The 26,068-nt window shown below is 47.6% G+C and overlaps 1 protein-coding gene across 2 annotated transcripts; it reads left to right on the top strand.

Annotated features, from left to right (window-relative positions):
- Window positions 1-1,086: 1,086 nt before the first annotated feature.
- Window positions 1,087-26,041, top strand: FKBP1A (FKBP prolyl isomerase 1A). 2 transcript variants are annotated; one of them, XM_055301882.1, is made up of 5 exons: window positions 1,087-1,230; window positions 1,341-1,388; window positions 19,882-19,994; window positions 22,871-23,035; window positions 24,934-26,041. In XM_055301882.1, exons 1-4 carry the CDS (start codon window positions 1,194-1,196, stop codon window positions 22,997-22,999), a joined length of 327 nt encoding a protein of 108 aa, XP_055157857.1. In that variant the 5' UTR covers window positions 1,087-1,193; the 3' UTR covers window positions 23,000-23,035; window positions 24,934-26,041. The 2 variants fall into 2 exon arrangements, with proteins under 2 accessions (XP_055157857.1, XP_055157850.1); XM_055301875.1 differs by lacking the exon at window positions 1,341-1,388 and having other exon boundaries at window positions 1,123-1,230.
- The last annotated feature ends 27 nt before the right edge of the window (window positions 26,042-26,068 follow it).

The following is a 26,068-nucleotide window of genomic DNA, read 5'->3' as shown; positions in this document are numbered from 1 at the left end:
ATGCACAGTACTCACAAATTTGAAAGTTCACATTTATCTCCGTGGGAATTTAATAGACTAAGTTCTGCGAGGTCGGGGACTGAATCTGTCTCCTTCCCTGTTGTATCCCCAGCACCTAGGACAGGGCATGGCATATGGTAGGCGCTCAATAAGAACCTAAGTGTGGAATGAATGAATGAATGAAAAAGAGAAAAGAAAGAAAAGAGAAGAAAAGAAAAGAAAGGAAAAGAAAAGAAAAGAAAAGAAAAGAAAAGAAAAGAAAAGAAAAGAAAAGAAAAGAAAAGAAAAGAAAAGAAAAGAAAAGAAAAGAGGGATCCCTGGGTGGCGCAGCGGTTTGGCGCCTGCCTTTGGCCCAGGGCGCGATCCTGGAGACCCGGGATCGAATCCCACGTCGGGCTCCCGGTGCATGGAGCCTGCTTCTCCCTCTGCCTGTGTCTCTGCCTCTCTCTCTCTCTCTCTGTGACTATCATAAATAAAACAAAGAAAGAAGAAAAGAAAAGAAAAGAAAAAAGAAAAGAGAAAACCAGACATGACCGGGCAGGCTCCATGCGGGGCAGTGTAAATAAATACCGACTCCTCTTCCAGGGAAAAATGCGGAGCTCAGAATCGTGAACCATTTCTTGACCGCTAAGTGAAGGTACCGACCAACGCGCAGACCTCCCCCCACCACCCTGGGGGAGGTGTGTGTCCTTCCAAGTATGAACCTGCTGAAGGTCACCCGGCCGGGAAGGGCTCCCACTTCCCAGGTGCAGAAACACGGGGAAAGAGGCGCCGGGCCGGCCGGGAGCCCGCGGCAGGGACGGCAGGGACGGCAGGGACGGCAGGGACGGCAGGGACGGCAGGGCGGCGGGACGGCGGGACCGCGGGACGGCGGGACGGCGGGACCGCCGCCTCCCGAGGCCTCGGGGCCGCCCGACTTCCGGTCCCCGGCCCGCCGCCCGGGCTGCGGGGACGTGCGCGCCGTGTGGAGCGCGCGCGCAGGGCGGGGCGTGCGGGGGCGCGCGCGCAGGGCGGGGCGTGCGGGGGCGCGCGCGTGCGCAGGCGAGGCGAGGCGAGGCGCCGAGGGCCGAAGCAGAGCCGGGGCCGCGCCGCCAGGTCCGCCGTCGGTTCACGCCGCCCGCCGCCCGCCGCCCGCCGCCCGCTCAGCGCCTCCCCCCGCCGCCGCCGCCGCCGCCGCCGCCGCCGCCGCCGCCATGGGAGTGCAGGTGGAGACCATCTCCCCCGGAGACGGTGAGTAGGCGCGCTCGGCGGGCCCGGAGTGCCCCCACCGCCGCGCGCATCCGCTCACCGCTCCCTCCCTCCCTCCCTCCGTCCGTCCGTCTGTCTGTCTGTCTCCTCAGGACGCACCTTCCCGAAGCGCGGTCAGACCTGCGTGGTGCACTACACGGGTGAGTCGGCGGGCTCGCGGGGGGCGGCGGGGCGGGCGGCCGCGGCGGCCTGGGGGCAAAGGCCCGGGGCGTGGCGGCGGCGGGGCCCGCGTGGCCCGGGGCGGAGGCCTGGGCGGTGACCTCGGGCATGCCGGACCCGGGACGGTCTGACCCGGCTCTTTCGCGCTTCCACAGCAGTCCTGTGCCCACTGCGCGGATGGGGAAACTGAGGCTGGGGTGGGGGGGCGAAGTCGCTGGCGCAAGGTCACAGGCTCGGAACGGGCAGCGCCCCGGCCGGCCGGGGACCGTCAGAAAGGGGTTTGTACGGTTTCTGTGTCCCGGGTGACATCCTGCCTCCCCTTCCGGCCCTCCCTGGGATGGAGATAAGAAGGGCGAGGTAATTTCCAGTCTGCCGAGCTGCCTCTGCCTGAAGTCGGGATTCGTCCCTCCGCCGCGGTTGGAGAAAACGTCCTGGTTCCTAAGGCACTGTTTGGGCTCAGCCTGGCCTTGGAGGAGCTACATCTGCACGGTCTTTTTTCCTCTTCTTACTTTTGAGCCACCTGCAAATCCAAGCCTCAGTAGCACGTACTGCCCAGGCTGATGGAACATGTAATTTAGCCCCCACGTCCCACCTCCAGTCCTCCTAGGAGTACAGACTTTCTCCTCCCCATTTTAAAGATAAGGAAACTGAGGCCCAGTTAGAGTTACACGTAGTAATGTAAGCCAAAGGAGATTGTGGACCTTCAGCCAGAATCAGTCTGCCATAACTCAGACTTCAGAGTGGATGCCTTGAGACCATCTTTTACTCCATGCCCTTACAAGGTCCTCCTGGGTTGTATTGGGGAGGGGGGTGGAGGCTGAGCAGGCGGAGACTCCGTGGCTCTGGGCTGGAGTGGGGGGCAGTGATTGGTGTAGCCACAGTTGATATGAATAACCTTCCCTCCCTCTCCCCCTTCCCCTTCCTCCCCCTTCCCACCCTTTCCTCTGTTCCTCCTCTCCCTTCCTCTGTTTCCTCTCCTTCCCTCTCTTTTCCTCTTTCTCCTCCTCCTCCTGAGTAGTAGGCTGTAGGCAGTTAGGTCCATGCTGCTCAGGGATAAGCTCTATCCTCTCCCAGATTATGGGGGGAGCCCTCTGCGAAGGGCGGTAACTTTCATAGGGAAGGAAGAGAAAGGCACTTCACATCTCCCTTCCCATGCTCTCTCACTTATTTGGCTGTTTTGTCTCTCTGACCTTTCTCCAGGGGCAGAAATGGGGGCAGCGGGTGGAGGGAGTTAAGAACTAGAACCTTTTAAAGGCTACCCAAGGAGGAAGTATTAAAACCCATCTTCAAGAGTAGGGAACTCTCTCTCGTGCCTATAAAATGAAACTGGAAGGTGCTTTTGACATTTTAAACGTCTGTCTTTGTAGGCTGCGGTCAGCACCTGAGCCTAGGCGCTGTAATGGAGGAAAGCTTGTCTGTTGGGTCGTTTTTGATCAGTGATGAAAAGAGTAAGCCTTGCCTTTCACAGTGCTAGAGTGAGTAGGCAGTTTATTCAGTTCCCACAGCCAGCTAGGGCAGATGCTGGCACTCAGGTGATGAGGTGACTTCTCCCACCCCCCCTATTATAAGTAGCCTTGTTAGGATGATTGGCTGTATCTGTCTCACTCCCAAGTCTGTGCCCCTCATCCTTGGTTTACCCATCTTCTGGTGCTGATAGCAGGATTGGATCGACGGCATGTAGGCAGAGCCATGTTTCACTGTGCCTTTTGGTGAAACGTCCCCCCACAGCATGTCTGGAGCCTTTCCTAAGAGAACAGATGGTCGTGGGACCCAGAACACCATCAGGGCTCCCAGTGCCTCTTCTCCCAGTCTGTGTTTTCCTTGAGGGTGGCACCCACCCACACGTTCCCAGAACAGCAGCAGGACCCTGGCGTGCACTAGGACAAGAGCTTTCTTTTTTATTTCATTTTTGATAAGCTCTACAAAGGCGCCTTAGTGAGAAGCCAGCTCTGCCTCTTGCTCACAGAATAGGCTGTTCTTGGGCAGGCGGCTTTGTTCCTGCGGGTCTTTGCCACCAGCCTCCCAGGAAGAACCTGTTTGAGACCTGTGGGGGCGTGAGAGGAATGGGTAGGCGCTTTGAGATTTCATCTATAGCAGTGAAAGCTTTCAAGCCTGTGGGAACAGAATTCATCTGGAAGGAACATGATGGGGGTGGGGGAGCACCCTCAGGACTTAAGGGTCTTCACAGGCATGAAGCCCCCCTGGGCCTCAAGAAGGAAGAAGAAATGCTCCTAATACCCCTGGTGTTCATCCCTGTTATTCTCTGCTTGGCTGCCTCAACATTCCCTTGTCAGATTTCTTTTTCTCTGCTTCTCCCAAGTGGTGACTGTTGGAAGTCCCCTGCGTGCCCTTCCACCCCTGGGCCCAGTTCCTCACATTGCTTGGCTGTGTGACTCCAGGGATTACAATTCCTGGGAGGGAGAATCTGATTGACCCAGGTTCGGGTCAGGCAAACACTCTTGATCCAGCCTGCTGTGGCCTGGTATCCACCGCTGCTGATTCGGGAGCAGGTCCAAAGAAATAGCCATGGAAGTAAGATAGCCAAAATCCCCTCGCAGCCGCCAGAGAGATCTGCATAGCGCAGACTGACTTTGACCGCATGGACATTTCAAGTGCTGCTGGTGGTTGCCAGTTATAGCCTCGAGGCCACTCTCAAGGCTCACTCTGGTGCCTTCTGTGGCCTCTAGCGGAGCACAGCATGTGCATGGCTTCAAAGAAAGGCCTGTGTCACCTCTCTGTGGTGCCAGAAGGGAAAATGAAAACTTTGCTGTCACCAGCCAAGCACCTCCTAGTAGCATGACAGGCATCGAGGTGGGGGAGGATGGAGGTGGCAGGATAACCTGCCAAGTATGTGCCTTGAGGATCAAGTGGATTCTCACAGCTCCTTCCTTGCCTTCGGTAGCTTCGTCATCTTTATTGTTGAACTTGTCCTGACACACAGCTAGGCTTATGTCGCTTTTACTCATATCAGCAGGCCACATGCCTGCCATTGTCAGAGCAACCTCAAGTGGATTGAAGGAATTCTTTTTTTATCCTCTTAAAAAGTAGTTAACATTTCATCCTTGGGATTGGGTTTAAGTTGTCAGTAGCCTGGCTTCTATATGAGAAAAACCATGGGTCCCTCAGCCCCATCTTGTCAGGTCCACTTGGCGGGCATCTGAGGTGGCCACTCTCCTGCAGCCCCTGTCTCCAACCCCTTGTTTTTCTTTAACCCCTATCTCCCCTCTCTTCTCTGCTTTATTCCATCCACCCTCCCTGCTGTTTCTGGTGTTCGGAGGAAGGCTTACCCCCAGTAGAGTCTCCACAGACTGGGCCTTCCCCTTGCCTCCACCCCATGGCGTCTTCGGTCAGACAGGCTGGCACTGTTCGGCCAGGGCTGCAACAGGACCCTTTTACTTCCTACAGCAGGTGTTTATGAAGCAGCATCAGCAGCAAGCCAGGCTCTAGGGACATGACTAGTGAACAACATAGGCAAAGACTTAATCTGGTGGGGCTTCCCTGGGGTGACGTGGCCAGTAGCTTGCAGGTGTGAATGTCAGGTGGCAAGAAGCGCTGTGGAGAGATGGAAGCATAGTGCAGGCATGGGGAGGGGTTATTGCTTTTGGTGAGGGTGGTTGGCAAAGGTCTCTGACAAAATGACCATTTTAATATTGACCCAGAGGAGGTTGGGAGTGAGCATTGTGGAAGAGTCTCAGGCAGACGGCCTGAAGCTGGGGCATGCTTGGTGTGTTTGGGGAATAGCAAGGAGACCAGTGTGGCTGGACTGGATGGTGTGAGGGGAAAGCTGTGGGAGAAGGAGGTGATGGTGGGGCCTTGTAGGTTGGTTTAAGAGTTTAAGAGCACTGGCATTCTGAATCCTCAGTGAGGTGGCAGCCATTAGAAGGTCAGGAGCTGACTTGGATTTATTTGTTTATTTATGCATTTATTTTAAAATTTTTATTTGACAGAGAGTGCACAAGCAGGGGGAGCAGCAGGCAGAGGGAGAAGCAGGCTCCCGGCTAAGCAAGGAGTCCGATGCAGGGCTCGATCCCAGGACACTCGGATTATGACTCAAGCCAAAGGGAGGCTGACACCTAACTGACTGAGCACCCCCCAGGTGCCCCTGACTTGGGTTTTAATGGGCCCACTTCCTTTGGGCTACTGACCTTTTATGGGCAGGGACAGAAACAGGGCTCTGGTTGTATCTTGGGTATGTAGTGTGCTGGCCTGGCCAGGAGAGAAGAGGTGGTGCCAGGTGGACAGTGAGCCCCACCAAGAGGGGTGTAGCATCCTTGAGTGGGTTTCACATCTTGCCTCTGCCCTGTAACTTATGAGAGCTTGGACAAATTGTCCCACTTGTATCAGCTTCTGTGTGCCATCTGTAAAATGGGAGTAACAACACCTGCTGGGGGCAGGTGCGTTCCTTGGGGTGGGGAGCAGTGACGGCCACATCTTAGTGCACATAAGGTCATTAAGGCTGCCTGTGTCCCAGGCACTGAGTGATGATGTATCCCTATCGGTCCTTCGGCCAGTCAGCACCACCTAGGATGCCTAGAGTGGGAGAAAGGTAGAGTCCCAGTGGTAACACTCAGCTCCTAGAGTGGCCCAAATTCACTCGCAGGACAGGGTTGGAGCTGAGACCTCATCCTCTGTTCCTTACACATAGGGAAGTAGGCACTGATAAGATAGATCTGAGTGAGGATTCATGTTCAAACAGGCCTACACCTTGCCTGCAGAATAGAACATATTGGCTAAGAAAGTTGCAGCTGATCTAAATGGGTGTACTCAGGGAGGCTGTTAGCATTTGTTTCCCTTTCCTTGTTTCCTGGTGGGCATGAGAGGGGCAGGATTGGGCTATACCAGTCTGGCTGTGCAAGTCAAAGTGCCAGTCTTTTTTAAATTGAAGTATAGCTGACCTATACTGTTTCACTGGTTTCAGGTGTGCAACACAGCTCTTAAACAAGTCTGCATCCCGCTGTATTGTTGTATTGCTCCCCGCCCCCCCGCCCCCAGCTGCCATCCCAGGGTGTCTTCGTTTCCTTAACATAATGCAATTTTAACATTTTGGAAATAGACCTTGCTGTGGAAGCCTTATTTTCTTTTCTCTGGAATTGTGATTACCAGCATACACAGTCAGGCCAGTGTCCCATTCTCTTTTCATGGATGAGAGCAGAAGGCTCGTGTGTCTTAAATGAACCGAACAATGAACATAACATGCTTGTATGTGTAACTGACTTGTGAAGTTTTCAGACATAGAGAAACATCCAAATAAATACCCCTGTGCCCACGACCTAGATTCTGTGATGGTTAACATCTTGTCACGATTGCCGTTTCTGTCTTCTTAGAGAAGACGCGCGTGTGTGTGTGTGTGTATAATCTATGGGTTGTTCACCGAGTCACTTCAGCTGCAGACATCATGACACTTCACCTTTAAATACTCGAGCATGTGGGCAGCCCGGGTGGCTCAGTGGTTTAGCGCTGCCTTCAGCCCAGGGCAGGATCCTGGAGACCAGGATCGAGTCCCATGTCAGGATCCCTGCATGGAGCCTGCTTCTCCCTCTACCTGTCTCTGCCTGCCCCCCCCCCCCTCTCTCTCTCTCTCTGTGTGTGTGTGTCTCATGAATAAATAAAATCTTTAAAAAAAATAAATACTCGAGTGTGCTCTAAAAATGAGAATATTCTCCTTATCCTCCTACTGGTCCCACTTAAGAAAATTTAAAATGATTTGATAGTACCTAAAGCCAAATTCATATTGAAACCACCCCAGTTGTAATTAAAGTGTTTATTTTTTTTAATAGCCAGTATTCTTTTAAGGTTTATTCATTGTAGTTGGATATTGTTTCTAGTATCAACCTAGAAGAATCCTTACTCAGGTTTTTTCATAATGACCCTGATTTTTCAGAGAGCAGGCTTGTTCCCTTACTGAATGCCCTACGTCTGTCCCTTATTGTCTCGTGGTGTTGTTGGACTTCTCCGACACCGGCCTGGTGCTGTCTTCCATCACTTCATATGGGGTGCTATATGCTTCATACCCAGCACACCACGGGGGAGCATCCCTTTTTGTGATGCTGAATTTCATCTTTTCTGTAAAGGTACATTTTCCCCTTTGCAGTAAGCAGGCGATATGTGGGGTTCTTGGGCATCGTACCTCTGTCTAATCCTCATCCACCTTTCACCTCTGGCATTGACACCATTGATAATTCTTGGGGAAGACACCATTTCATTGGCATTTACAAAGTGGCAGTTTTAAAATTCCTTTATACCTCCTACATTTATCAGCTGCTGTTCTATAAAATTTATAGAGTAAAGCTTAATTCTTTTCCTTTAATTGTCAAATTTTAAAGTAAAGAATTTGTTTTGTCATCTTCTCTGGTGGCAAATGACTGCCCCTCCCCCATCTACTTATTTATGGGTTTTTTGTTGTTGTTAATATACTGTGGAATCATAAATTTCCTCAGAGCTTAGAATCATTGATATTCATTATTCTTTTTGATATTTACATTATCCCAGATTTGGCTACTAGGAGCCCCTTTGGGCTGCCTCTGATACCTTTTTGATATGTTCCCCTTGTTTCTTAATCACCTCCTTAGTTCCCCTCCTCTGGTCCTGGCATCAGTCATCTCTCCCAAGAGCTCTGTATCCTTTCAGTGGGTCTCATTGATTTTTTTTTCCCCCATTAATAGCTTTATTGGATATAATTTATGTACCATAAGATTTACCCATTCATCCATAGGCTTTTGAACTTGAACATTTTTGGTGGTTAAAAACTGATTTTGTGGGGTGCCTGGCAGTAGAGCATGCAGCTCTTCATCTCGGGGTGGTGGTTTAAGCCCCATGTTAGGTGTGGAGCCTACTTAAACTGATTTTATGAAGTGCTCATGGGTTAATTGTTATCTGTAAGCTAGGAATTGCTTTTCTCTCTAAGAGTATTGTTACCTGCTATTTCTCATGAAAAAGGCCAGGGGTGTTTTGGATAACTTATTATCCAGTTCTCCCTTTGGTGTTCATGGTGATGTTTGTTTATTTTTATTTCTCTTTTTCCTCCTCTGTTCTTTTACCTACTGAAGAACTCAGCTGAGTCCTCATATTCCTTTCCCCAGCTCCCTTTAACTTCAGTCGGATACATTCTAGCAGTGGAGGGGGAGGGGGGGAAAGGAGAGAGGGGGAGAAATAATCCACTGCTGGGACTGCTGTCTCTGCTCTTGCTGCCTTTACTCGTCCCCTTCCAGGAGCTCAGACCGCCCTGGCCTACCTTCAGTTCCTCGGACACACTGAACCCATCCCACCCAGGGAGCTCTCTGGCTCTGTGTTTCTGTGCCACCACCCTGCTGCTGCTCCCCACCACAGGCAGGCCCTTATCAAGCACAGCTTCCATGGCAGCCGTCAGTGAGTCTCCCCTGACTGACCCTTGGCTGAATGGTTTTTCACACGAGCACACCACATGTGGCTGATTGTCCAGCAGTGGCACCCGTCTGTTTCCTTCTTGGTCTTCCTCATAGGCAGTCTGAGTACAGTGGCCTCCACTCTTTCCCCAGCAGACTGCAGGCCTTAAGAGACTAGACCCACACTGGTGGTGTTCTCCAGGGTCTCTCCCCATCAGCACCTGGCATGGAGTCACACAGGGACTGTTGGAATAGTGGTCATTTAGGATCTAGCTGGAATGGGGAAAGCCCATATTCTTGTTAGGTTTGGCATAGTATGTCTGTTTCCCTTAAGTTAGAATAAGAAGGAAAATACTTAGGTTTTGGACTTTGTCCCATCCCTGTGGGTTAATAAAATTGTGACTACTTCCTCTCACACCTGCTACATACAAAGCAGCACACCACGCCCTTCCCTCAGTCATTCAACAAATGTGTTAGGAGCTAGGAAAAGCCTCGGCCCTGCCCTTGAGATGCTTACCTTGAGGGAGTGCCTTCCCCTGTGCCTACTTTTACAGGAGAAGTGCCCTGAGCCGCCCATACCTGGGTGGAAGTGCCATATGGTCTTGGATGTGTATGGCTTCGGCTGGCAGGAGGGGAGAGCTTGCCAAGTGTGTGGAGGGGGAAAGGGAGCCTTTGGTTTTTCTACAAGTATTTACCCACCATCTCTTTTGTGCAAGGCACTATTCTAAGCACCAATAGTATAGGAATGAAAAAGACACATCATGGTGCCTGTCCTCATAGATCTTACACTGTAATAGGAAAGAAAATAACAGATATGACTGATAAGCAAAAATATATTGTACATTAGCTAGTCAGTGCAGAGGAGGGGACAGGAGAAGGTTGAGATTTTAGATAGACCCAGGAAAACTTCAGTGAGAAAGTAACATTTGAGACAAGACCTGAAGAAGGTTAGGGAGTGGTCCATGTGACTATGCAGTCAGAGCATCTTAGAGAACAGCAGGGATGGGGCAGCCCAGGTGGCTCAGTGGTTTAGCGCCACCTTCAACCCAGGGTGTGGTCCTGGGGGCCCCCGGATTGGGTCCCACATCGGGCTCCCTGCATGGAGCTTCTCCCTCTGCCTGTGTCTCTGCCCCCCCCTCTCTCTCTCTCTGTGTGTCTCTCATGAATAAATAAATAAAAATCTTTAAAAAAAAAAAGAGAGAACAGCAGGGATAAATGACCCAGGGTGATAGTATCCCTGGTGTCTATAGAGAACAGAAGGAAACCGTGTTCTTGGAGTGGAGAAGTGTGTGAGAGTAATCAGAGATGAAGTCAGTGGGATGCCATGTGGGGTGGCAGCTCTTCCAGGGCTTTGTAGACCATTTTTAGGACTTGGATTCTATTCTAAGTAAGATGGGGAGCTAAGGGAGGGCCTTGAGCAGAGGAGTAGTAGGGTCTGACTTGTATTTTAGAAGAATGTCCTTCTAGCTGCCATGTCAAGTTTAAACTGTAGGAGAAAGAGGGCAGAAGCAGGGATATGTGGTTGGGGGTTGGGGAGGAATGCTGTGATCATCTGGAGCCAAGCCCCAGAACTCATGCCTTTAATCCCATATACCCTACAGATTCCCGCCTCAGTGTTTTCTGGAAAACAGAAAAAAAGAAAAGCTAAAGATCATGCATATTTCTACCATTACCAAATAGCCACTGTTAAGTATTGTTTTCCTTCTATGCATCTCCACCTGCTCCACCCCAGCCCCATGACATATAATGTGGCAGTACTTTTATTTGTATTGTGATAAAGTGGGAAATGAAAGGCATGCCCACAAGGACATGAATTGTAGTTCATGTTCTGGGATCCTGTGCGTTCTTCCCATCATGGGGCCTTCTTGAAAATATACTTTTGGTCATAGAATTGAAAGAGATTTAGCAAAAGGTTAGGAGTATTTCCAGATAAAAAATGGGGTATGCCCTTACACTTGTTTTCTGTGATGGGGGAAGAAGAAGCTGGCTCCCTCTTTGGGTAGGCACTTGACCTTTTATCATACCACGTGCATGGGCTTCTCAGAACTCCCAATTCAGGAAGGTTGCCCAGGGAATGCAACCACAGAGGCCTGGAAATGGAGCAAAGACATAGGCTTTGAATTCATAACTCTTAGCTAGCTACTGCAGGGTGGAGAATCTCTTTTCACTCATTATGATGGGGCAAGTGGATAGTTGACTATAAAAGTGGCATGACTTCTCTAAACATTTTATTTCAAATCCAAGCATAAATCATTTACTAAAGGCCCATGTCTTTTAGGGTGGCTCTTCGAGTAGAGTTTCCCATCAAGGTTCTTGCGAAAATCTAGTTTGGGATTCTTCTAAAGTCAAAACAGTAAGGACTATTGTGAGGTCATATCAGTGCCACACCCTTCTAGTTTTTTTTTTTTTTTTTTTTTTTTTTAAGATTTATTTATTTGTTAGAGGGGTGCCTGGGTGGCTCAGTTGGTTAAGCATCTGCCTTCGGCTTAGGTTGTGGTCCTGGAATCTCCAGATCCGGCCCTGCATCAAGTTCCCTGCTCAGTGCGGAGCCTGCTTCTCCCTCTGCCCCTCCCCCTGTTAATGCTCGCTCGCTCGCTCTCTCTCTCTCTCTCTCTCTGTCTCTCAAATAAATAAATGAAATCTTTAAGAAGACTAAAGGTTTATTTATTTGAGAGAGAGAGAGAACATGCGTGCATGCAGGAGAGGAGGGGACACAGAGAAAATCCTCAAGTGGACTCCCTGCTGAGCAGGGAGCCTGACATGGGCTGGATTCCCCAGGCCCTAATATCATAACTTGAGCTGAAATCTAGTCAAACACAACTGACTGAGCCACCCAGGTGCCCCAAACCTTTCTAGAGTTTTAAGATTTCTTTCTTCAAACATACATTAGTCTTATTCACACACACACATTCACTAGGAGTATTTTTTGTGACTTGCCTTTGTTGAGTCTTTCCAGTCAGCTAGGACCACTCTTTTTCTGTTCACACTCATAGTTCATTTCTTTGCATACTGTTTATGTTTCCTGTCTTCAATAAGTGTAACTGACGTAAATGAGTTTGCGGGTAACATAGCTGACCGGCCCTTCCTAAGCATAAAGTGCACGTGGGGAAGAAGAATTGGAGGTGATTAGAGACTGGGGGCTGAAGGCTCCTTTGCTGTGCTGGAGCTGTGCAGGCTGTGGTGTGTAGGAGTCTTTGGCAAGGCAGTTAAGTAAAAGGCGGTTGAGGAAGCTTCTGTAGATAAGAAGATAGAGGAAGGGAAACAGCCATGCCTGAGTCAGTATGCCCATTTGCACCTAGGTCAGTACATCCATTTGGGAATGGTGGCTTCGAATGCAAATCTGCAGAAAAGTTAGTGATTTTCAGTTTGGTACCCCTCCTCCATTCAACCATTGTTCTTTTATACTTAAGAAAATACCTGTTGAGTCGAAAGCCAAAGTCCATTCTCCCTCTCCCATCTGTAAATGGCAAGAGCTTTATTTTGTTTGGCAAGTTTGGAGTGTGGGATATTCTGTTTTATTGTTATCGTTGTTGGACTTAGGTTTGGGCTTTTTGTCTTTAATTTTAAGATTCTCTGTAGTTTGGACCCTGTAAAATCCTGCCTTTGAAAACCACCTGCAAAGATACCATCAGCAACTGAAAACCACATTGTGAGTCATGAGCTTTAAGTGCCACAGGTGTGTAGCCCTCACTACAGATCCTTCTGCAGTCCTCCTCCCCACCCTGGAGAGGGTACAGGGGCTCTGCCTTCCGTGATGCATTTTTGCGTTATTAGTGAAATAATTACCCTGTGGTCCCCTTGAATCTCCAGACCCTGGGCTTGGGTCTTCACCACTGCTTCCATGACTTGCACTGAGTACCAGGAGCACGGTGCAAGGGCATTTGCTCAGCAGCCACTGGCCAGGTCTGCCTTTCCTGGTTCCTCCTGAGTGAGCACACCCTGAAACAGGCGAGCTCCAGGAAAGAGCAGCTGTGGGGGAGGTGAACTTGAGATTGTTCTCCACATCCTTTTTTTTTTTTTTTTTTTTTTTTTTAAGCTCTCCTGCTCCTTCTCTAAGGATTTGAGTCTGGTTCTTCCCCCAAAAGAACAGCTGAATCGTTTGGGAGGAAACTCAGATGAAGGTGACATCAACGCTTTCAACAGCCAAAGGCTGCTTTACTGGTCTCTCATGCAACCATAGCTTTTGCTCTTTTCATGGTCTTTGTGCTTTTAACCAGAGACTCCCAAATTTTTGCATTTTTTTTCCCTCCCTGATTAGTAATTTAAAGGTGCTGAAAGTAAAAGCTGTCATTCTGGGATTACCCCTCAGAGTCTTCCTCCCATACAGGAAAGAGATTCTAAATAAGATTCCTTATGCTTGTCCTGCTGGTTCTTAAAGATTGTGCAGGCAAAACCACTCTTAAAGTGGACACGAGTGCTGCTGGCCTGGAGGGTACCAGGGGTTGAGCCTACTGCAGCAGAGACGTAGGACTGAAGGCCAGGTTTGTGACCTCAAGCTGCCTTCAATCAGGAGAGACAATAATTCTTGAAATGGAGAATGCAGAGCTGTTCTGGGCAGCCTGTGGGTCATGAGGCATAGGTTTGTATGTAGTCAGAAATGTAAAGAGAGGCCCATGCTGGTGATGGGTTTTGCTAATAGTGGCCTCTGGAGCTTAGAGTGTCAGCTGTCATATCTGACTGTAACCTCAGTTGCCTTCTCTCATCAGAGCATGCTTTCTCTAGGAAATTATGGCACTAGCTTGGCAGGTGCTTTCATTGGTCAAGGGCTCCAGATCCTGGCACACAGATATCCAGAGTTAAAATGGGAGCAGTGGCTGAGACTTTACCAGCCACCTGCTTTACTTGCTTCCTCCCTTTACAGAGGAAGTACCTCGCTACTCGCTGCCAGGTTGGGTATAGGAGGTAAACATGTGTAGGATTTTAGTGAATCTTACTTTTTTCACTGAAAAAAAAAAAAAGTTTTGTAGAGGTATAATTGACATCCAGTAGACTGCTTGTGTTTAATGTGTATGATTTCATAAGTTTTGATTATGTCTTTGTTATTCTTCAAAACCTCCTCTTTCCATCCCTAGCAATCTCTGGCATGCTTTTCTATCAGTAGAGTTTTTATTTTCTAAAATTTAATATACATGGAATTGTACAGTGTATAGACCCATGTCTGGCTTCGTTTGCTTCAGCATAATTATTTTGAGATTTTTTTTTGTTCCGTGTTATCGATAGTTCATTCTTTTTTATTGCTGAATAGTTTCCTTTTATATGGATGTGCTTGTTTATCCACTCACCAGTTGGCAGAGGTTTGGGTTGTTCCAGTTTTTGGCTATTCCAAGTGAGTTTGCTATGGACATTTGTATATAAGTCTTTTTGTATGGCTGTCATTTATCCAGGATAAATGGAATGGCCCCGTCATATGGGAGGTGTATGTTTAACTTAGATGGCCAACCTGTTTTCCAAAGTGGTCGTTTCATTTCATATTCCCATGTGCAGTGTGTAAGAATTCCAGTTCCTCCACATCCTTACCACTGCATATGATCAGTCTTTTTAATTGTACTCATTCTAATCAGTAGTAGTCCTATCTCCCAGTCATTTTAATTTGCATTTTTATGGTGACTAATCATATTGAGCATCTTTTCATGTGCCTACTTGCCACCTGTATATTTTTTTCAGTAAAGTATCGATTCAAATCTTTGCCCTTTTTTAATTGAGCTGTTTGTTTTTTTACCATTGAGTTTTGAGAGTTCTTTATATATTCTGGACACAAGTTCTTTATTGGATCTATGATTTGTGAAGATTTTTCTCCTAGTCTGCCTTGAGTTTTCATTCACTTAAAAGTGCCTTTCAAAGTGCAGAAATTTTTAGTTTTGATGAAGTTCAGTTTACTCTTTTGTGCTTTTTGGCCTCCTATCTAAGAAATCTTTGTCTCACTCACAGTCATAGAGATTATTTCCCTATGTTGTCTTCTAGAAGTTTTATGGGTTTATGTTTACATTTAGGTCAATTACCCATTTTGGGTTGATGTTTGATCATGATGTGAAGTATAGGTTCAAGGTTTTACTTTTTACCTATGGGCATCCAGTTGTTCCAGCCCAATATAGTTTTCATATCTAGAAGTTTGGTTTGACTCTTACTGTCCTCTACTAATTCTAACATCTCTGTCAGTTTTGGAGTGGTTTCAATTGATTGATTAGTCTTCTCATGGCGGGTCGTGTTTTCCCTCTTGTTTGCATGCTTGGTAATTTTGGGTGCTGGACATTGTGAATTTTACCTTTTGGGCTGCTAGATATTTTTATTCCTGTAAATCTTCTTGGGCTTTGTACTGGGAAGCACTTAAGTTACTTGGAAACCATTTGGTCCTTTTGGGTATCTCTTTTATGATTTGTCAGTAGGTCTGGAGCAGTGCTAAGTTTGGAGCTGATGATTCCCAGCTACTGAGATGAGATCTTTGGGGTGTCCTACTCAGTGCCTCATAAACCAGGATTTTCTCCAGTCTGGCTAGTGGGACAGTCACTATTCCCAACTCTGTGTAAGCATTGGGCACTATTCCTTCTAAACCTTTTGGATGGTTCTTTTCCTGGCCTTAAGTAGTTTCCTCAAACTCGTGCTGATTAGTGTTCTGCTGAATATTCAAGAGGGACCCTCTGCAAAAATCTCTGAGGATTTTTTCACTCTACACTTCTCTCCTTCCTGGTTTGTGTCCTTTGGACTCCGAGCTGCCTTGAGCTCCATCCAGGTCCCTCTCCCTGGAAACGCCCAAGGGTGTAAGCTGGGCAGACATAGAGCTTGCCATTTTAGTTTCCCCTCAGGGATCACTCTCCTTCATTGCTGTGTCCAGTGTCTTAAAAACGTTTTAGCTATTGTCAGGGTTGTTTCTCTGTCTCTCGCTCTCTTTTTATGGTGGGGGTTTTTGTTTTGTGTTTTTGTGGTTTTTTTATTGTTGTTTTGTTTTGTTTTTGGTCACATAGAGTAAATCTGATCCCTATTCCTCCATGTTGGCTAAAGCTATTTTGATGTCACAGCTTCTGTCGTGTTCTGCATTCAGCACTGACCAGCCCGATTCCCACTCCAGAAAACACCATACGCATGTTAAGTTCTGCTTCTTAATGAACACTGCATCCTCCCCTGTGTCACCTTTTTCCCTGGCCTGCAACTTACAGCCATATATAAGTGGTCTTTTCCTCCCCACTAGGGAAGCCCTCCTTCTAGCCCATTCTTACTCCTATAGCCTGTGTCAGTTGTGTGAGATCTTGCTCAGCTCTGGGGATGTTGTTTACTTTTCTAACTTAGATTATAAGACAACTCCTCCTCAGGCCTAAGGAACCCCACCACTAGCAACACCACCACCCATCCTTCCCTAAGATTTTCTCCTGCAAGGAAGTAAGTGAGATGGACAGTTGGTGACAGTGGTCTGAAGTTCTGGAGCAAGGCTCATGTCTTCTTCTCAGGGGAAACAGCTCATCTGAAATAGGGGAAGAATAAGGATCCTTAGCAAGGAGTGAAATAAGTCAGAGGAAGACACTTATATGGCTTCATTCATATGTGAAACATAAGAAACAGGGCAGAGGATCATAGGGTAAGGGAGGAAAAACTGAATGGGAAGTCATCAAAGAGGGAGATAAACCATGAGAGATTTTTGGAAACAGGGTTGCTGGAGGAGAGGTGGATGGGGGGTAGGGCTAACTGGGTGATGGGCATTAAGGAGGGCACGTGATGCGATGAGCACTGGGTGTTATTTGCAACTGATGAATTATTGCATACTACATCTGAAACTAAGTTTGTATTATATGTTGGCCAAGTGAAAAAAGATTTTTTTTTTTTAAAGGATTTTCAGCAAGGCTCCTGTTTAAAGTCCCTTTACTTAGAAATCCTACTTCTTGGCTTCTGTGGTTTTTTGAAATAATAGGGAAAGGCTTTGCCCCTCAGTGTCTCAGAAAAACTGAGAGTTGGGGCTAGAAAAACATGCTCCCAGACCCACAGTCTGCACTGAAGAGCATCCACTTCTCCAGGTTAGCTTAGCAGCAGGTAGCACCTGATGCTCCTGGCCTGGAACAGTAGGCATCTCACCTTCAGGCAAAGTAGGATGGGTGTGTGTAGCATCTGGAGGTAGCTTGGCAACACATTTGATCAGGTATAAGAGGGAAGTGTAGGGAGTCTGCCTCAGGACCCTTTGGTCTTTCATTGCAGTCAGAATACAATCTTGCTCTGGTTGAGGCATGTTCAGATTTGGCTGAAAGAAAATTCTTTTGTAGGTATATTTCTATTTTAAACGGTGAGCTTCAACCCGTAGTGTATCACGAAATAAATTTAGGAGGTCACAGTCAGCATTCTTTTGAGAAATGAAAAGTACATCACATGCAGTAACTCTTACATGTAAATCATATTTCACTGATACGTGTGTGTGTGTGTCCTGGGTCCTGATGGATCATGCTGGTCTGCTGTCAGAGTCGATGACAGCCTTTGTCATGTGAGTTGTTGAACTCCAGTTCTTTATTACCCTCTCATGGCAGTACTACAGGGTGGGGTGGGGGGCTATTAAGTAAAGATCCATTAAAGAGTCACTTCATACCTATATTTAGGTTATTTTCAACTGCAAGTGATTGAAAACCTGACTTAAGGCAGAGCAGACTTAATCACCTCAGAACATAAAGCTTCAGGGAGGCAGTTTGGGGCTGGTTCAGAGCAATAGGACAACTACTCTCTGGTACTCTTGACCTTCTCATGGTTTCAAGGTGGCTGCCAGGGTACAGACATCACATCCTCACAGAACAGCATTCAACAGAAAGGGAGGGCAGGAGCTTTCTTCCTGAGTGTCTTTTTGACCATGAGGCAGGTCTTTCCTGCAGGGTTTCAGTAGACTCCACATTTGATCTGAGTGCCCAGACTGGCCCATGTGCCTACCCCACACTGACACTGGTATAGGAGAAAGGCCTAGATTGGTTCCATTGGTTCCATTTCATCTCCTGGGCCATGCTGTAGCTGCTCCTGGAAAGTTGCTCAGTTGGAGAGAGGAGTGGGAATATTTGGTTTGGATTTTCTAAGGGTCTGGAATGTGCCATGGCCTGGCTTCCAGATGCCCCTTGAGGCAGGTTTTTGTCTCCGTTTTGTCCAGCCACCCTTTGCAGGCAGGGCTCAGAGGTCAGGGACCACCCTGCCATTTTTAGCTGTTTCCCAGGGGTTTCCTTACCTAGTGACTTTTCTACCAAATCTGCTAAGGGAGCCCTGGGGCTCTATTCATCATCTCCCCCAGATGAGCACAGACCAGAAAGAGGCTGTTTCTGGTCTTTGGTCTCCTTCATAGCTCACATTCTCCATTGGGCCAAATACAGCCTTTTGATAGAGCCAGGCCCCACTACCCACTGGCTCCGACCTTGGGTGGGTTAACTAAACCTTGGAGTTGATTTCCTTATTTTCGCCATAAGCAGGCTCCAATGAGTGATAGAAAGGCTCTCTGCCCGGTCAAAGAAAGGGTTCTGAGAATCCAGACTGCTCATTGCCTGCTCTTACCCTTAATGCAGGGTTTAGGTTGGTCGGGTTCAGTGTATGCAATAGAGCTTGTAGGGGACAGACTAAAGTGAGAGTTGTGAAAGGTGGACACCTGTTTTTCTCCTAGGTGTTCATTTATAGGAAACTACTCAAGTCCTGCCATTTGTCATTTCTTTTATCAGGCCATGAATGTGTTCTGGTGAAGAGATGAGTGCCATGTACACCCCACCTTGCTAGTTCTGGGGTACCAGTTCCTGGCCTTCTATTGACTTGGCAGGGGTAGATCCCCACCCTCCTGTCTCCCTCTCAGTCTCAGCCCCCAGCTCCAGACTTCAGGCACTGTCAGCACCCACACTGCTCAGGACATCTGTGTGCCTTCCTGTTCTGTTAGGACAGCAGTTCCCGTCCCCACCACTGCCCATTTCCTATTTTGTCAAAGTTGAGCTAGTCCGGTGGCTTTGATAAAGCTCTCAATTGATCTCTGCTTCCCTATCCCACTTGTAAGTGTTGACATTGTTTTTTAAGTTGGGTTTATGTTAGAATTTCCCTCCTCCCCTAAAAACATCTGAACACAACAGAATTCTGTTTTGCTGGGTCTTCTGAGTGATACTTTAGAACCATCGTGGGCACCCACCCTTAGCCTCCAATGAAATCTGCTTTGTATGAGTTGTATGTCAACAATGGCTTACCTCTTCCAGTCTGGGATGGTGCTTTGAAAGTTCAGGACCTCAGTGAAGGCTGACTCTGACTTTCAGAGAAACCACCACAGATGATCCTGTTTGAACGAGGAGTGGTAGGTGTCTGTCTTGTGCACTCACCCTCCGGCATCTCCATGTCTAGAAGTCCCTCTTTTGGTAGAGGCTGCCAGTGTGGTTTGTCTGGCTTCTGGGGCACTGGAGTAGTTGAATGAACATTATTTTTGGATTTATAGTCTAGCTTGACTACTTTGGCAGGTTGCTTCACTTCCTTCTGCTTCTCTCACTTCCTTCCTCTGTGAAATGGGGACAGTGCTGGGGGAGGATTGAGTGAATTCATGTGTGGAAAGTCCCTGACTCCCAACTGGACGCACTGCCCTCAGTTCAGCTGGAGTTGTCTGGAGGCCACCAGGGAGAGGTTTTCAGTGTCTTTTCTGTTGCCATTTCTCTGATTCCCTGACACCAGCTGGCATCCTGCAGTTCAGTTTAGTTCTGATACTACCTGCGTTTCTGTAAAAGGGGATGGGTGAACTGAGGAAGGCCAGTTGCTTCTGAACCATATGTGACTGCCAGCCATTACATGTGCCTTAACAGGCCCATGATTATTCTTCATCTCAGAGTGTGCTGACAGTTCATGTCTAGAGCATGGACACTTAACCCATTCTCAGCCCAAGGTAGACAACTGCCTGCCTCTGGTGGTCAGCTCACTGCTTGGAGTTGGGAAGAACACACATAGCCCTGGGGTAGAGGGACTGTCCCAACTCGAGAGGCCCGCTGAAGACCCAGAAAATCCTCCCGGGACACCACACTCCTCCTCAGGCCTCGGGCAGCCCTGCCAGGCCTGATGCCCGGCATCCGGGACAGGCACTCCTCAGCTGGCTTCTTACACGCCTCATGTCATCACTCCTTGTTGCTCATGTTACAACTGCCCTTTTTCACAGGGATGCTTGAAGATGGAAAGAAATTTGATTCCTCCCGGGACAGAAACAAGCCCTTTAAGTTTATGCTAGGCAAGCAGGAGGTGATCCGAGGCTGGGAAGAAGGGGTTGCCCAGGTATGCTCTTGTTTGTTTTGTTTTGTTTCCTGGTGTCTGCCTTTGAAATGATGCTTATGGGTAGGACATTCATATGATTCCAAAATCAAAAAAGATGTGAGTAGAAAATTTTACTTGCATCCCACCCCATCTTGCCAGTCCCCTCACCCCCAGCAACTCATGGTATTAATGTTTTTTATAGAGTTTCCTTAAGCATTTATAAAAATACACTTTTTTTTTTTTTTTTTTTGCTGTAGACACACACAGTGTTCTGTACTTTGCCTTTTCATTTACTCTTTCACACTTTATATATCCAGAAATAAAAGAGGAGGAAACTATCTCTTCCCACATTCCCTTAGGTGGGTGTATTTTATCAGTACAATGACCTATTGATGGTCATTTCCAGTATTGTGGCTGTCATAAACAATGCTGCAGTGATGAATCTCGTGTGGACTTAATTTTACATTTGTGCAAGTGTTGCCACAGGCAGATTCTGAGAAGCAGGGGTGAGCGGTTCACGGGCTGTGTGCACAGTACGTTGATATACTGCCAAGTTGCCATCCGTAGGGATTACACTGAGCTGCCACCAGCGGGCTGTGAGGATGTCTGTCTCCTCCCAGTCCCACCAGCAGTGTGTTGTTAAACTTTTGGATTCAGGACAATACAATGAGTGAAAAAAGTTATCTTGGTGTGGTTTTAATTTGCATTTGTCTTATTATTGGCCGTGTTGTGTCAGACCCCTTCTGAGAGGTCATACTCATGGAGAGAGTCATTTTGTCTGTCTTGAGTCTGTTTCCTCAGCACTCCCTCCCCATTTGTGTAAATGGCTTTTGTTCTGCCGACACAATTCCCAATGGACAGCAGGATCCAGGGTGCCAAATTTCAGTTGGGTTCTAGCCTTCCATCAAGCCCAGCAGGTTTTTTCTCAGCATTAACTGGGTTCCAGCATCCTGAGACTCAAGGGGCTTTATAATCAGCCCTGTGTGGTGGGTAATTAATCAGTCTGTTTCCCTCTCACCGAAGAGAATTGAGATGTAACCAAAGTGGAAAGATGTCTGTCTTTCTCTTTTTCCAGAATACACATTGTTCTACTTCCTCTATAAACTATCACCAATTTATTTCCAAGTGAACTGCTTAACTTGCAGAAACTTTTAGGTCATCCCACTCCAAGTGTTTAGATTTCTGTTCCTGCAGGGTAGAGGGTTGGTAGTGCAAGAATGAGAGGATCTTTGTGGTTCACTTCCCTTTGGAAACCTCTGTCCACACTGCCTGCGTCTGGCTGGCTCTTGGTCTGTAGCCCATCCCCCAATGGCCATGCCAACCATTGTCCACACCACAGCCATCTTCTGTGGCCGTTCCGACACCGGAACAATAACTGTGTTGTGTTCTAAGAGCCATAGCTGCCACCAAGATAGTGTTATCAGCCTATTGTACATCCTAGGCTTGGCGAGGCCTGTTGGGGTGTTGGGGGAGATTGCCAGTCTCCCCAAGGACCCAGGGTACATGGGGGTCAATCACGGGCCTGTCACTTGTGAGAAGTCTGGGTGGTCTGGGACCTGCACAGAGCATCTTTGAAATTCCACAGGATATCTTTGAGTGAGTTAAAAGCACAGGAAGAAGTGGGGTTGTGCCCTTTTCCCTTTTTTTTTGATATTGTTGTTATTTTGCTCTTACGTGTACAAGTATGCGGTCCTGCCACAGGACTATTTGCAGCCTGTGTTTTCCCCTTCTCACCGTGTCTCGGCCATCTTTCTGCGTTAGTACATTTCCGTGTTAGCCACTGTATTCTTTCTAGTGGCTGACCATGGTGCAGATGTGCCTGTGAAACCTCTCTCCTCATAATGGGCATTTGAGTTGTTAGCAGAAGATGCTGGAAGTGGAATTGCTGGGGAAAAGGACATGACTATTTTGAATTTCATTAGATTAAACCATATGCTTTTAATTTTAACTGCCCTTACCACCCTGGCCCAGCATGTCCCGGTTTCCTAAAGGAGATGTGAGGAGCACAGTTTCTGAGTCACATTAGAGTCTGAGCGCAGCCTTCAGCCCCATCTCAGTTGCTGTCTCTTAGGCTGGGTCAGAGAGTCAGGAGCGTACACCGGGAAGCTGAGCAGAGTGCGCTGGGAAGATGGACATGCAGCAGAGAGCCTGCTCACTGTTCAGAAAATATATATTAAAAGTTATTTATGTATTTGATTGAGAAATGAAAAAGTACAAATGTATCTTAAAAAGTGAAAATTTTCCCTCCACCCTGGCCTCTGTACTCTGTTCTCCCCATGGAAAAATGCTGGTATTATTTGTGGCCTTCCAGAGGTATTTTCTGTTTATATAGGCAAGGTGAAAGTATGTAAGTATTTCCCTCTTTTTCACACAAATAGTAGCCTACTATACATGCTACTTTGTAAAATCATGTCCTTTTGAAAGTTTTTCTATATGAGTGTAAGTATAAAATATAGAAAGTATAGAAAAGTAGACTACCCCAAATATTACTTTCTATATATGTGTTTGATTTAAAGCAAAGTTTTGGTCAAAGTCCTCCTTTCTTAAGAGTGTAGATTCCACTTAACGTGTCCTTTGAGTGACAGACCCCTGAAGGACAAAGAGGTTATACTGACATGGTACTGGCTGCCCAGAGTTAGGTACATAAGAGCTGGGCAGAAAGGTTGTTTTTATCTGCCATTGAGCCCCTTAGAGCCAGATGCAGGGATTGTGCAGCCTGACTGCCAGCTTCTGTGTTCTGCGCTGGGAGGTGCCTGGCACCCAGGCAGTCACACAGTCACTGGCATGTCCTAGTCACATTATGTTGTCTCAGGGACACCCCAGTAACAGCCCTGCTTCTTATAGAAATAACTGGGGAGTGCGTCTGGTTGAGTCTTTCTTTTTTGTTCTTTTCACAGATGAGTGTGGGTCAGAGAGCCAAACTGACTATCTCCCCAGACTACGCCTATGGTGCTACTGGGCACCCAGGCATCATCCCACCAAATGCCACTCTCGTCTTTGACGTGGAGCTTCTGAAACTGGAATGACAGGAATGGCTTCCTCCCTGAGCTCCCCATTCTTGGGTAAGGAACTGAATGCCAAAGGCCTTTTCCTGCCTTTGTACCTCCCAGTGTTTGGTGGATAGAAGAACCAAAAATGCCACGGGTTCTTCCCCCCGACATTCTTGCTCTGTTGGGAAGCATTTCAGTTTCAGTTACTAAGTTATTAGTGTACACCTTGAAGCTGGTCACCCTGTGGAAAGGGATGATATATGCTCTCAAACAAACTCATTGGGTTGGGGCAGCTGATAGTAGCTGTTTAAACGAAGGATGTTTTTATATCTAACTTAAAAACTAAAACTGAATTGGGAGGCGGAAATGTGGCCAAATTTATAATGCCAAAATTTTAGTTCTTTAGAAAAGGAAGACTGTTGAGGACTGCTTACCCTGTCCTAGTGCATGCAGCCCCCTCACCATATACGGTGTGGCCACTGCCTATCAGGGAGTGTGAGAGGGACACTGTCACCTGGGCCAGCTGCTTTGGGGGCAAGCTCAGAACACTAGAGATCACAGGCCTGCCTCTTCTCATGGGTGGAAAGGTGAGGCCAGGGCATCCTCATGAAGCATAAAGGTGCTCTCAGTCCTCAGATCTGAGGGACTGATCCGCTTTCCCATGGACCATGTGAGAGAAATGAGGTCTAGAGAGAAAGACCTTACTGAGGGTCACTTCCAGGCAATGACAAAGTAGGACTGGAGCCTCTCTCTTGCTTCCCCTTCCTGGACTTGCTTTTCCTCCTTTTACTGTCATCTCTAGGAAATGACACTCTGTGTCCTAAGGGCTCACAACTTTGCATGTGGGTATCAGACTCATAAAACACATGAATGCTGCCACCTTCTCTCCACTCGGCCCCAGACCTCTCAGCTTTCCCTATCCTGGCCCTGGAACCAGGGGACCACAGCCAGGGGCTGGGTGAGAACGCTTCTGTTCAAAAGCTGTCACAAGTGGCTGCCAGTGGTCTAACCCTGTCCTGTGAGCTTTTTAAAATACAAGGTCTTTTCAAATTCTTAGCTATTTTCTCTCTGTGGTTTGAGCCCTACGTACCTGGTTCATACAGGCTTGAGCAGGTTTGAGGACCCTGGCTTCTCTACTTATCATTCTTACCAGAAGGAAACTCCTGACATTTTACAAAGCCTCTGTCTGCCCAAAGGTCTACACTTCATCCACACTCTCTTTACTGTCCTTTGAGAGCTGAACTCTTTGGACATAAAAGTACTTGAAGGGAGCCTTAGAATTAGCCTGACATGGGTACAGGCATCCTGTAAACCTGGTAGGCTGGAGGGAGGGGGAGGATGGGAGAGAGGGTACCAGTCACCCTGGCCTAAGCTTCTGCCTCACTGCCAAAGAACATCACAGAGTTTACATAGGTCTTGAAGGAAAGCCTAAGGGCAGACCTAGAAAGTTATAGATTTGAGTAAGTGAATAAAAGACCACAGACGCTTTCTAAATTTCTTCAACATGAGGGGCATACCAGTTTAGGGCTGCACACATGGAAGTCACTAGGAAGTCTATCCTAAGATTCTCCTGATGGCTAGTTCAAACCTCAGACGATTAACCACAATTACTGGGAGTGGGAGCCAAGCATGACAGTTTTTTAAAGCCCCCAGGTGATTCCTATATGCAGCCAAGCTGAGAGACCCTGTGATAATGAGGAACTGTACCATCACTGCTCTCCTCAGTAAGGTAGATGGAACCTTAGGTTAAAGAAAACAGTACCAGTTTAGGCAGGAAGAAGACTGCTCACCCGGGAATCCAGCCCGGGCTCAGTGGTCTCTCCCCAGCTGGAGCAGAAGCGGCTTGCTCTAGGTGAGACCTTGCAGCTCTTGAGGAAGGGACTAGGTGTGGCAGGCAGCCCCGTGTCTGTCCCCGCCGCGCAGATGGAGCCCTGTGTTGCTGGAACTGACAGATTTTCTGTCCCCCACAGATGTGCCATGGAGGGATGTGGCGCCTCCAGACGCGCACACGCGAGTCCGTATGGAGCTTTTCCTGATGTTCCACTACACTCTTTGTATAAACATCGACCCCGACTGAATGTGTTCTGTCACCCAGCTTTGCTCTTTCCCTTTCTCCTCGTGTGTGTGTTGATCTAAACTATATGCCATAAACCTCAAGTTACTCATTTGATTTCGTTTTCATTTTGGGGTGAAGGTTCAGTTTCAGTCTTTTGGATCTAGGTTTCCACTTAAGTATTAGTCAAGTATTAACAGCACAAGTCATGGGTTAACTTTAGAATAGGAATTGATGTTTGGGGGGGATTACAAGAATCTTTATTTTATTTTTTTTTGGATGAAATTTTTATCTATTATATATTAAACATTCTTGCTGCTGCGCTGCAAAGCCATAGCAGATTTGAGGCACTGTTGAGGGCCGAAGTAACTCTCCCAGTTGAGAGATGTCCTTGGGTTGAATTAAAGCCCTACCTGAAACTGAAGTGGGGAGGGGGAGAGCCTCTGCCTCCACTACCCCTCCCCTACTCCCCCCCCCCCCCAATAATAAACCCTCTGCCTTTTGGAAGCAGATTGTTTTCACTGCGATATTGGACACTACAGGTATCTGTCCCCAGGCCAGCAGGGACCTCTGAAGCCTTCTTCATGGCCTGGCTCTTTGTTTTGTTTTGTTTTTTTTCCATCCTGTGGTTTTTCTAACGGATATTCAGGACTTTTGTAATCTCATAGCTATTTGAGCTCCACTTTCCAAATTTTAAGAACTTTAATTGAAAGTTTAAATTGAAGGTGCTGTTTGTAGACACATAACACCCGATGAAAGCCCAGCCATCATGACAAACCCTTGAGTGTTGTCTTGAGAAAATGATGCTGGTCATCACAGCTTCAGCATCTCCTGGTTTTTGATGTTCGGCTCCCCGGCTGATCTCAAAGTTTCCTGGCTTTTCCTCCTCCCCCTCTCACCCCTTTGCTGTCCTGTGTAGTGATTTGGTGAGAGAAATTATTGCTGCCTACCCCCCCACCCCCACCTGCCCGCACTACGTATGAGTTTCGAGTTTTATTATTGCAATAAAAGTGCTTTATGCTGGCTTTTCTCAGCTCCGTGTGATGGTGGTG

The sequence above is a fragment of the Nyctereutes procyonoides genome, unplaced genomic scaffold (genome assembly GCF_905146905.1).
Source record: "Nyctereutes procyonoides isolate TBG_1078 unplaced genomic scaffold, NYPRO_anot_genome, whole genome shotgun sequence".
Taxonomy (NCBI): domain Eukaryota; kingdom Metazoa; phylum Chordata; class Mammalia; order Carnivora; family Canidae; genus Nyctereutes; species Nyctereutes procyonoides.
This window is presented reverse-complemented; position numbering and strand designations above follow the sequence as displayed.

What these genes read in the sequence shown, in the direction of transcription:
- FKBP1A (XM_055301882.1), top strand. Translation starts at nt 1,194, where the DNA reads ATGGGAGTGCAGGTGGAGACCATCTCCCCCGGAGACG. An exon ending in GACCATCTCCCCCGGAGACG is followed by an intron (nt 1,231 to 1,340) that starts GTGAGTAGGCGC and finishes CTGTCTCCTCAG; the next exon opens with GACGCACCTTCCCGAAGCGC. An exon ending in CTGCGTGGTGCACTACACGG is followed by an intron (nt 1,389 to 19,881) that starts GTGAGTCGGCGG and finishes CCTTTTTCACAG; the next exon opens with GGATGCTTGAAGATGGAAAG.